The sequence below is a fragment of the Carcharodon carcharias genome, chromosome 14, assembly GCF_017639515.1.
Source record: "Carcharodon carcharias isolate sCarCar2 chromosome 14, sCarCar2.pri, whole genome shotgun sequence".
NCBI lineage: Eukaryota > Metazoa > Chordata > Chondrichthyes > Lamniformes > Lamnidae > Carcharodon > Carcharodon carcharias.
Genome location: NC_054480.1, coordinates 110,523,636 through 110,536,271, shown reverse-complemented (window position 1 = coordinate 110,536,271; position 12,636 = coordinate 110,523,636). Strand labels below are relative to the sequence as shown.

Genomic DNA, 12,636 nt, shown 5'->3' with positions numbered 1-12,636 from the left:
ACACGCAATGCAGGAGCTGCGGCTGTTATGAGCGAAAGTGTGTAGAACAGCAACAACCTGAGAATTAAAAAACTACAAGCTTACCAAGTCTGCATCCTCAGTGCTGTCTCAGATGTATCCTTGGCATCTCTTGTCAGGACAATGTCACCAACTTAACGGTCCTGGAGTGTTCTAATAATATCAGCATACACTCATTACTCTGTCAGTTTGGCAACATTTGTCTGATGCATGACAGCCATATGCTCAAAAACCTTCTGTGCAGTGAACTGGCTACTGGGTCACAACCTGCTCGACGTCAATGCCTCCACTACAATGACATCTGCAAGTGGGATAAGAAATGGCAGACATTGATACAGGCAACAGGGATGACCTCTGGAGGCTGGCTGTCTTGAGAGGCACTGTAAGAAGGGACCAGAAACAGAAAGCTTAGCTGGCTGAGAAGAGGGCCTGGAGAAAATGGAGGCCAGTAAATCCTGAACCTTCTCAGCCCACTGTCATCTTCTGCAACAAATGTGTCAGAGACTGCCATGCCAGAGTGGAGCTTCTGAGTCATGCTATGCGATGTTTACACAGAGTTGGCCATCAAGGCACAAACCATCGTCTCATGACAAGGAAGACTGCCAAACATTTTTTGTTATTGATTTCAGCCTTACTTATCCACATTCCTGCATTTCTCGACAGGGGTCTGTTGGATGTTTAGCTCTGTAATCCAGGGAGCTGCCCTCGTGGCCCAGTTAACTCAGTACACACAAGCAATCCTGAGATCTTCTGGGTCAGTTTCACCCAGACAGTTCATTTACCAACCAGACCATCATGTGGAAACCACTGATGCAGCATCAGTCACAAAACTCCAATTTTAAGATCAATTGTGTGGAATTTCAAACCTTCCACACATGGAAAAGCAGCTCTCTTGGGGAAAACTGGAACACATCAGGGCCTCTTTTTGCATGTACAGCTGGTTGGAATGTCTAGCTGCATGCATTAAGCTCCCATTAGGTTCCAGGAATCAGGAAAGACAGCTGGAAAAAATTACTAACCGGGAGAGAGTAAACTGGATTGAATCCAAATTTTCAACTCCGAGGGAAAAATAATAAACTTTTATCTAAGTTCTTATTCAGTGTTGCTATCCCCGTAGTTTTGTACAAGTCACGGTTGTATATGGCTCAGTACCACAGAGTTTCCTTATTTCTAGGTGCATCAGAATGGGCAATACATTTAATACAGTCCTCAGGAAGTGTCTTAAAACAAATACAGTTCAAGTTCAGATTTTCAAAACCATTTTATTAATGAAAACTAAAACATAAAAATTATATTTTAGATTTAAAAAGTGTCTACATCTGGGTTTTTCTCAACATATTGCAAGTCATAAAATTTTGAATATTTACAGCACTTTTACAGTAAATTCACTTGGTCCATTCAGTAACAAGAAGCCACATAATCCTGTTTCTGCCACCACTTGTAATGATGTTTAAGTAGGCCCAATCCTCCTTTAAGACACGGTGCAGTAAGGTAATGGGTATGATGCACCCAGCACTAGGCAGTGACATTTATAACCTTTTCGTGTTCATTAAGGTGAGATAGCCTAGTGCTGCGGAAACTTAGTGTCAGCACCAATTGATATTTAGAGTAAAGCCTCTAGTCTTTTAAAACAAAGTGTGCATCCTCAATATTTTCATATCAGCCTCCAATAGTCTGACTGAGATTGGCAGATTAGTGCTTCATTAGGGATTTTTCTACGCATTGATATGATCCACATTAACTACCCCAAATACATTTTACAAGGAATCCTTATATCCAGTTGCCAGAGCAAACAATTCATTGCATCAGTCTCGGCTACAGTCACTCGAGTGTTATAAGTATCATGTGCATGTATAAAAGAGGCATTTCAAGTATCATCCACTGCCAATTTACTAGCCCATGAACAGCCACTGCAATCTCTCAGGGTTGTAGTTAGCTGTTTTGGTATTTTATTTCTCATCTGCATCATTCTTTTAGGCCCAGTTAAGGAGAAACTGGAAACTCTTGGGGAGTCTAGTTATACTGCTGATTATTAAAGCAATACCCAGTCCACCTTATAGTTAGACTACTAGTCAAAATCCAGGTGACCTGATACAAGGTGCGGTTTGAGGTTTTTGTAGAGCTGATACACCTCAGCCACACGGTGTTCTCTCCTTCATGGCCACAAATGCCAACTCTCACTGAACTCCAGGTCCAGAAAGATTAGTTTCCCTCCAGTATCTCATAACAAGTTACCACCCTTCACCTAAGCCAGGCATCAGTGCTGAGAGTAATCCTGCCCTCACTCACTCTAGAACTTTCCAGTATGAGTATCTAGATAGCGATACTGGTTGATTTCTCTTACTAGTCTCCTTCCCTATTCCATAGATGTAGGCCAATTGTAGTGTCCCTACTACTGCCCCAGTTAAGATCAGCTAGCATAGAAGACTAGGGATTGACTATTCCCCAGTTTATATACCAAACTATTGGGAAAAGATGGAAGGAAGGAAGTGTCTTCAGTGAAGTACCTGACTCTGATTTAAGTGCTGGTGGCTGTGACACTTGAGAATGAAGCTAGCAGTTCCAGGTCACATGCTTAAAACATTGATGGAATTCTCCATTACAGAGGCAGGCACAGCAGAAGTACAGGAATGAACAAGCAAAATGCAAATTTAAGTGTCCCAATTAACAGTCCACAACCTACAGAGCATATACTCCAGGAAGAAAATAAAAAAAAGAAAAAAATTAAGTAGGAAAACAAAACTTCACAGGACTTATTTGAATATTTTTGACATGAAAAGCGAACCCAAATTTGTTTGGGTTCAGGGTGCAGAGTCTCAAAATTGGCAATGTCAGGATGGAATCTGCGCCGGTTTTCAGGTCAGGCAGCTCGGGCTGGGTGAGGTCGAGGGTTGCTCAGACCACTCGGAACACAGGAACAGATCAGTGTGTGAAGCTGATAACTAGTCTGGCGTGCCACCGTTCCAATGCAGTACTTAGCTGTGCATCTGTCCCAATTAACTTGAGACTGGGTTAACGTGACTCCCGAGACAATGAGGAATGAAGATAAAAGTTTGATTCTTTTCTGGAAATGTTTCCCTCTTCATGCTCCTGCAGCCACTCCAGTGCGTGGCCTTCCTGACTGTTATTCCTCTTTAAATCTAGGCAACGAGCGATGGCAGGCCAGTCACCCATGCAAAGTACCAAAGTCAACCCCAATTGCCTGACTTCCACACACAAATATTCTAGCAGGGGCCGGGCCAGGCCAGGGAGTGGGAACTCTGGCTGGATTTTCCTCTCCCTTGCTCAAAGGCCAACCTTTCTGCTGCATCCGTGTCTCCAACCAGCTAAAATCTATTAATTCTAAATAGATAAGTGAATCAAACTAAATACCTGGTTTGTACGATGCAGGCATTTGAAATGATTGAGAAATAAAACTACCCACCCTTCCCCCCACCAACAAACAGAAAGTGGCGACTCTAAAGTGCTACAGGAAAAATTCGTATAAAAATATTACTAATGGTCAGAACCATGGACCATGTGGCATGTGTGTAGTCACAACATATAATGCAAACATACAAGAATTCCAATAGTTAAAGCATTTTTCAGGTGTATTGTATGTTTCCACAGTCTCAGAAAGGTGGCTGTATTGTATAAATCATAGTTGAAAAATGAAAATCAGAGGTCTCTCTAGGGCTCCAGTGAAGTATAATGGATGGGAAGGTAGGCAAAAGTCTTTGAGCGGCTAGCAAATCCCATATTGGGTCCTTCACACTAAATCACCGCACTGCTAAGGACAGGAGTATTATATCACGTAAAACATTATTGTGCTGTTAAAATAAAGCTGCATCTCCCCCTTTTAAAGTCACAAAGTGCAATGGCTGTTTTTTTTGAGGTCAGTTAGAGGTTAATTGCTCTTTACACATTAGATCAGTAAGAGATCATTAATACTTTTCTTTAAAAAAATGGCAAATTAAGTTATTTACTGTTGGTGCAGCAGTTTCTCTGAAGCTTGAAAATGATCTTTTTTTCCTCTTTTATACTCTCCTGCAACGTTCAAATGTCTCAGATGATTTTGTAGAAGTTATTTTTAACCATGCCACACTGATTGTTATGGGCTTGTTCACTGTTCGTGGGGAAAATTTGAAGTGTTAAACTACTGATATCACACAAATGGGTAAATTTCTTTATATGCACTCTGACGCAAAGCCTTACCTACTAGAACAATTCTGGCTTTTATGATGCATTATTGCTCATCCATTCATGAGGGTGTATTCACTTTTTTATGTCTACCAATATGATCAATAGTGACAGCACTAACAGTGGAACAGGGAAGAGAAAGATCACTAGTTCCAAGTAAATCTATGTTTCGGTTGAAGGTTATGACCGATTTCATAAGGGTGTTGTTCCTTTGTAAACATGTACTTGTGCTATTTTCTACCATGGGTGTTAACATGGGAAGATTAACTGGTTAAGATAGCGCAAAAGGAATTTTGATAATACTGCATTAAGCATTTGCAGAAGACCTAGTGATGGGAAATCTAACCCACACTGAGCTGCAATAGCGGCTCTATTAGCAAAAGTAGTTTCAGTCAGGTAAGAAACTGCCAGATTCTCTTTCTCTGCAACATGTTCATACTGAGGAGCTACTTCCAGTGCTAAGTCAGGCAATGGTTTACACCTCTTTGGTAAACTTATTGAAACAAGAGGAGAGTTGTTCTGCTGCTCATGACCTCCTCCTAATGTCAGGAGTATGCCTGTACAGAACAATGTTTAAAATCTGCAATGCTGGTGTAGAAAAGGTGGCACATTCAACCAGCCCTAGCTTAGCCAGGTAAATTTGATGACAATGGTATCTATTCACTTGCTGGCAGCAAACCTTTGCTGTTTGGAAAGCAGCCAGCTGAAGGCTATCCGGGTTTCTGGCCCGAGCAGTGTAATATCACGGTTGCTAAAGAACAGGCAAGTTTGTTTTCCTTCACCCCTTCAGTGCTGGAGCTGCAGCCACAGAAGAACAGAACCAGCTGGATGCAGCAGTGTCATCTAGTGGCCAAAGTAAATGCTGCTCCTGGTGCCAGATACTATTTGTTTCTACGAGGCTAGAATCCCAAAGCACAAGCAGCCTCTGCTTATTACAAACCAGCTTCAAAGATGAGCAATTCAGAGGGTACACTGAATTAGTGATGGGGAAAGTTTTACTTCTACCTTTACAAGGAATACTGTTGGGAGCGTGGAGATTCATTACAGTTAACAGCTGTGACGGCACAGTTTAAAAGGGTGGAGGAGAGTAAGTGGACCAGAGTCTGTTGAAGAACTCAGATCACAATAGATAAGTTTCAGCAGCACAGGAGGACAATTTGAAATGGTCAGGAAAGTTATCTTGAAAAGATCACAGTAACATCGGAGGTTGCTGCCATTTCAGATGCAATCAGTGCTGGCTTAACACTGATCGGTGCCAGACCTTCCTTCCTTTTACCCCAACCCCTCAGAAGGCACTAACACCTGTGCCAGTTGCCCTCCAGTGTCCTGTCCAAGTGACAGTGAATGTCACATGCAATTTAACCAAATAACACACCTTGACATACTGCAGTCTGACATCTGGCTGAACTTTCCATTTTCTAGCACTGGGGCCAATTCACTGCCACCTTGGGCAAGATCAGCAGTACACCCTGAGAGCCTGGAATCCTCTGCTTTATTCAAATCTGCAATTTTCTAATTTTCTAATCCAACCAACTGATGACAGGGGCTTGTTAATAACAAATTAGCGATTAAAAATGGTGTTCTGTTCATCAATAGAAAGATTTGCTGAATATTTCTAAAACTTAAATTTTTTTTATCCCCCTATAGGATGCCATAGTGTGAGGTATTTACATTTTACATAGCACCTCCCAAGTATTATTTTTAATAAGAACCATCTAATGGCCCACAACAGGAAAGACCTGAATGACCTACAGTCACTTGTTTCTAGCTCTCTAGAACCCAGTCACCTTATTTGAGTCTGGAACTACTGTATTAAGTTCTTGTCCACGAGGTTTGAGAATAAGACAAGACAATGGCTCCCAACTCTATGGATTTGAATCTTCTTTTACTAACTCTGCTATAGGCCTAAGGAGAGTCTCGTTTAAAGACTACACTGCAGTACTTTAATGCTGACTATTCATAGGTATGCACTTCAAATTCCCTGTACTGTGATCTCCTGGAGGCTGTTAAATATGACTCTTGTCAGCTGCTCATAGGAAAGGGGAAACCATATTGGTTCTATATTTTTAAACGGGGCCCTTTCTCCTGCTTGATATATGATGGGATAGTCCCCACTTAAATGATATACCCTTTTGTTTCCCATCACTGTACAACAAGAGGGGAGGGAACAATGTTAAATTCCCACACAGCAGTGTGCAGCTGGGTAACTCATGGGTGTGAAGCCCAAGACGCAAGAAGCAACTAGTCTGCTGAGGGTCAAAGGGAAATGGGGAGACAGGTTCTAAATACACCTCTTCCCTAGGTGCCATTATGAATGCATTTTAGGCAGATTCCAATTGGACTGGGGAAACTGCAAATCAATGCAACAAGACTGCATGGAGTTAGAAAGCTTTCATTCTCTGAGGCAGGGTGATAGGATCACATATATTGGAGTTCCCAGTAACATGGATTGCTGGTACTTCCTGTAGTTTCTCCACCTGTGGGAGGTTCCCAACTCAGTTGTGCCCATCTGCAAAGAAGGTGATGAGACTCTCCGCCAGCTCTTCTCACACTGTCAGACCGATGAATGTCAGGTTAAACCGGCGTTGGTATCTTAACTTTGTACTAAACTATTTAAAAATGCACGAGTCTTCAAGTCAGAATCACCTGCAGGCTTTGCAGCAATCCTGTCACATTCCACCCTCGGTAATCAATACTGTGTAGATATCTCCTTTCAGTGTCGTGATTTTGTTATCGTGGCCCTGTTTCCACAGTCCCTTGGCATGCTTTCAAACCAGGGATCAGGCTTTTCATGTTTAACTCATCAACAGGATTCCAGCTCATCCTGCAAGCTTGTGAAAGTACTAGACCACAGGGAGATAGAGAAGGGAAAACTAAATCACTCCCCAAAAACATTCTTCAGTTCATTGCTTGAATGTAGTGTCTCTGAAGGTCTCAATATTTAACATTTTGCATTCCCGCTGGCTTTCTATCATGAACCTAAGACACCAACAGTTTACCAACTGAAATTGGTGTCAACATTCAGTTTCCGCTTCTACCACAAAAACTATTCAAAACAGAAAACACTAAACAATCACATTCCGATTCGACCGTGATCTCTTCTGGATAATTTCCACATTCACTTTTCTCGGTTCCTTCCCTTTTTTTTCCCCAGCTTTGTTTCTTTTCAACGAGGCTAAGAATCCAGCTGAGGTTAACTAACTGCACACACCCAGCTGGTAATAAATGTGTTCCAGAACTTTTACAAAGGTTTGGTCCTTTGGTGTTTTATTGGCCAGGGATCCCTTTAATGCAAAGAAATAAAAAAGTGATTAAATTAAGATATAACCATGCCAGCAAATCGCAGAAACTGGTTGAATTTCCAAATGCCTTCATGAAGCGCCTTGGGGACATTGAAAGTGCTGTTTAAATGCAAATTGTTATTGCTGTTGTGTACAAACAGATTGGAGTTATAAACAAGCCAAAGCTCAACAATGGGCAATCATTGTGTTTGTAATAGGAAACATTTCTCCAGGAAACCTTTGCAGTAGTACACAGCCTGTGAGTTAGAATGCTTACTGATGATCTCCATTAATGCAAAACCCCTCATCAGCCTGTTCTTCATTCCACATTTCCCGATTTTTTGTTGGTTTGAGGTGAAACCACCAAAACACAGCTAAATACACCATTTGGGATCCTCAATTACATTAGGAATATTCAAAGGAGAAAAGTCAACTTACCTTTACTTTATCTAAATATGTTGTCTCCTCATTCCATTTGTTGTTGAACTTCACAATGTCTGGAGCTGCTTTGTAATATTCCAACAGAAGCATCTGCAAAGGGAATTTCAACAAAATCTACAGGTTATTAAAATGGTCTTGTCTGTCCTGTTTTTTTCCCCCACCTTCCCTCCCTCCTTCCTTTGAACAGTCTTGAAGAGGTGTTTCAATGCAAGGTGCATTCACAGGTGCTGTTTTTAGCATTGTCCCATTTATGTGACAGCCTGTGTGTGATGTTGCAAAAAGTTTTAATAGCTTTGAGTTTGCACGCACTTGCAGGTTCTGGCCACTGGGTGGGACGTGAGGGCATTATTGAAATGTTTCTGAAAGCTTAAGAAACAGTTAGGGTTTTTCTTTCGCCTTCTCCCTGTAACCCTATCACTAGATTTTTTTCCCCTCAGGCAGTGGTATTTGTTAAAATTTTTACAATGTATTTGTTAATGGTATTCCTCTGCTCTAGGTTTTTCTTCTTCACTCCTCAATGTTTGAATAGTCTCATTAGAATGCTAGCTTAGGTCAGAAGTCAAAAGATTAGACTATTCCAATCGTGAGGTACCCAATGGTGACTCCTGCCTGCCTCCTGACACCTATCACTTGTTACTATTACTGTTGTTCAGATGGCACTTGTAGCAGAGGAGGACATGGAGCACAGGATGGGAAGCAGACCAAAACACAGCTGGAAGAATTATTTTTCAGAAGGCTCCTGAAGGATGGGCTTCATGATACAGTGCTTTAGTTCAGGGCAGTTATTGGGAGATAGGCCCCTGATGCTGACCTTCACTCTAGAAAGTGACTTTGGGAGGGGGGGTGGGCAGGAGAAAGAAACAAAATTGCAAAACTACTTGAGTGTTTTAAGCTGCACTGTCATCTGAGCTCCAACTGTATTCAGTTTGTAATAGACTATCAGGAATCCAATCCCAATGGGTCACACTGCAACTCGCAGTCTTCAGGCAGAAATACAGAAGAATATTTCTCAATGTTCAAAGGCACATTTTTATTTTGTGAAAAAATTCTAAGTCCAACAATCAAAAAAAAAGTAGTACCATTTCATGTAGGACATCAGAGGTTAGAAATGTATCCTGCACATATGTCATCTCTACCTCCATGGGAATGCCGTAATCATTGGGCTTTTGCTAGAAGAGATGATAACACATTAAAAGCAGAGATGATACACAGACCAGGAACAAACAGAGACAACATTATTAGACTATCAGCAATAAGACAGCAAAACCTTCAACACACCTCTACAGCAGCGATGCTGCAAGTCACAGACTTTGTCATGTTATGACGTCCCATGATAATTACTAATTTCTTGACCCAGTGTCAACCAGCAATTCACTTCCTCAAGAATGGAATCATAGGCCAAGAACTTCCACTCCCACTCCCAACAGGCATGTGGTCAGTGTGCCCACCAGTTCCTGAGGACATGATGCCCGAATCAAATCCGGGCTTCAGTACATACCGCCGGTGAGCTGCATGCACCAAATGGACACCCACTTAGTTCACTGGCTGTAGGAATTTTGCACAGAATCCCGATTTGCACATTAAAGCAAAAAATTCACATGGTCCAGGCTGCTCACGTGAATATTGCAGAAGGCAGATTTTAGGCATTGAAGGATGGGCTGAAGGTCTCCCACACCCATCCCAAAGCTGAATGTCAACCATCATTTCTCGAGGGCAAAATAGACGAATTGAATTTCTATTCTGTAGAATTTTATAGCATGTAAGGAATAGAAAGACCTGACATTTATGTAGCACGTTCATGCCCTTAGGATGTCCCAAAATGCCTCTCAGCCAATGAAGTACTTTTGTAGTGGGGTCACTTATTTAGTGAGCATACCCAATAGCCAATTTGCACACTGCAAGATTGCACTAACTGCATTGAGATAAATGATGGTTTTGATGGTATTGTCCCCACAGATTAATATTTGGAATATAGTACCATAGGAACTTTCATGTTTACTTGAACAAGTTTTAGTTTAACATTTCTTACAAAAATGGAGCACTCAGCCTTGAATGATCCAAATCATGAGATGGGCTTTGAAGTCTAACCTTTTGCCCTTCATTCCCATTCCACTTAGTTTCAGCTTTTTAAAATATTTCTCAACTCCTCCTTTTACGGCTATTATGAATACTACTTTCACCATTGTCTCTGGTAGTGCATCCCATGTCCCAATAACCCTCTGTATTAAAAAAATCTCCTAACCGCTACCTTTGTTCTTCATTTTAAAACTCCTAATCAGCACTGACAATGGTTTCCCCCAATTACATCATCAAAACTCCTCAATTTTGAACACCATTATCTCCTGTTAATCCTCTTTGTTCTAATGTTTGCTCCACTTTTGGTGGCCTTCTCATCCCTGGTACTAACTTGGTAACTTTCCTCTGTAGCCTTCTTATTATTTGTTTTTGGATGTGGGCGAGCCACTTATGGATGGCCCAATCACTATTTGTCTTGAAGGTATTAAAATTCAACCACTTAGTGTGGGGCTGGAGTCACGTGGAGGCCAAAGCAGGAAGAAGCAGCAGGTTCTCCTCCGTGAAGGACATCAGTGAACCAGTTGAGCTTTTACAATCCACCAACTTTCATGGTCTTTCACTGGTGTCAGGTGTATTTAATTTGAATATAAAGCACCTAATCCAGGCTGATATCTGAGTGCAGTATGTTGGGCTGTCAAATGTGGCATCTTTAAGATGAGACATTAAAACAAGGCCTCAGCTGCCTTGTCAGGTGAAGGTAAAAGGTCCCATCGAATTATTAGAAGAGGAGCAGGAAATGCTCTCAGTGTCCTGGCTACTATTTATCATTCAACCAATATGATTAACCTTTTATCTGGTCCTTATCATATTGCTACTTGTGGGACCTTTCTGTGGATAAATCGGCTGTCACATTTCCTCAATTCAACAGAGGCCACACTTCAAAAAATTTAAAGCCCTTTGGGGTATCCTGCAAGGCACTACATAAACCAAATTTCTTCTTTTAAGAATCCATATAAAGAGGATCCACTACATATACTTTAGCACTATAATCTGCTATTCCCTCAAAAGTGTTCAGTTTTTCACACACGACTTTCCTTTTACAGATCAATCTTTGGTAGAGTTCCAGAGGCAGGGAAAGTGTTATCTCGCGATAACCAACTCGCCCGAGTCAACCTGAGAGAACAGGATTGTGTTTGGTTTTCTAAAGCTATATAAATGAATCAGATGAGGATTAATTTAGTAGTGATGATTAAAAATAACCTGGTAATGTATATTTCCGCTTTAGATCATCAGAAGCCTACAGAAAACCTTCTTTTGCAAATGAACAAAATAAAAGATGCTTGCTTTGTGCTTAAAGGATTCAATCCAAACAGTTACTTGGGTCTGAATACACAGCAGTCTTGCTTTTGGAACTTTGAGATGTCAAATGTCTCTATACATGAAAATTCTGGTTTTATTCCAGTTTCTAAAGTAATAATTATAGAAATTAACTTGATGTATCAAAGTTTTTCTGCTGTTTTACTATGTGTGTTGCAGTTAAGAGTAGACAGGAAGGAAGAGGTGATACTGGGGTAAAGTGTGCAGGATACAGCACTTTTGGAGGTAATGGGATAATAGACTTAGCAGCAGAGCACATAAAAACGAGTGGACTTGAATCTCTCACAGTACCAGATGGAATGGAGTCTCTGGAGGCCAAGAAATTTCAATTGACTGATGCTTCTTCAGTCCCTTCTGCCTTCACCATCTTCAGCAGCCAGCCTTCCAGGGCAAGAGCAGCATTAGCTGCATCCTCAGCGGTTTTCACTCTAACCCACAGTGCAGTTCCAGCATTGAGGAGTTACAAAAGGGAGATCCTGGCTTCACCTGACTCACAGGGAAGGCAGAGGTAAGGAAGTGGGATCAGTCGCGCCATCAATCTTATATTAACATTATGTCAGGTTCAGCTTCTAAATGAATCAAGGCCCATCTTCAGAGGACTTCACCAACTATCATTCCAGCATATTGACAAGTTCCAGGCAGAACTCAGTGATCATAGATCAGCTTGCTGACTCCATCAGCTGCAGTTGAATGTTGTGATGTTTTAGAGGATCCTGACAATAGCCATCCCACTAGAAAACAACGTGATGGGGGATGCATCACTTACCTCTGGAGGAGGCAGAACCCAGAATGGAGTAATTTTTGATTCCAAGTTGGTGCTTCCATGATGATACGGCCCTTAAATAAAGAGAGAGTCAGTTACGATGTTTTCTCCTGCCTTGGAGGTTGGTGTTAATAAATAAGACAGAGATACTTTCCATTGGGACAAACAACATGACCACAATCCAACACCTGTCCTGCACCAAGGAATGACTGTAGCTCTGCCATTGTGGTCACCTTAACCCAGCCCTGAGGCACGCTTGCAGCCCACATTCCATTCTTACAGCCTTGAGCTTTTAATTCCTTTACGCCCCGATTTTCAAATTTCGAATTTGTTCTGTTTTGTGTTAATTTTACTTGCCCCCTGCTGCCACTTCCAATTGTGAAAGTTTAGTGCTGTCCTGCCAACTAGGATATTCCAAATAACCTTCTTTTCCCTTCCCCCGAAAGAAGCAGTCTTGTGGCGCAGTGGGTAGAATCTTTGCCTCTAAGCTAGAAGCTCTAAGTTCAAGCCCCACTCCAGGACTTGATGGAAGGTATGGATAGATTCAAGAAGTTCATAATG

The 12,636-nt window shown here is 41.6% G+C and overlaps 1 protein-coding gene across 1 annotated transcript in view; it reads right to left on the bottom strand.

Annotated features, from left to right (window-relative positions):
* Positions 1-1,260: 1,260 nt before the first annotated feature.
* Positions 1,261-12,636, bottom strand: part of mpnd (MPN domain containing) — a 52,521-nt gene continuing 41,145 nt past the window's right edge. Inside the window, exons 10-13 of the mRNA XM_041205178.1 lie at positions 12,079-12,149; positions 8,999-9,088; positions 7,917-8,009; positions 1,261-7,481 (exon numbers count right to left, since the gene is read on the bottom strand). Coding sequence (XP_041061112.1) covers positions 7,395-7,481; positions 7,917-8,009; positions 8,999-9,088; positions 12,079-12,149 — 341 coding nt within the window. The 3' untranslated portion in view covers positions 1,261-7,394. The remainder of the gene's footprint in view (positions 7,482-7,916; positions 8,010-8,998; positions 9,089-12,078; positions 12,150-12,636) is intronic.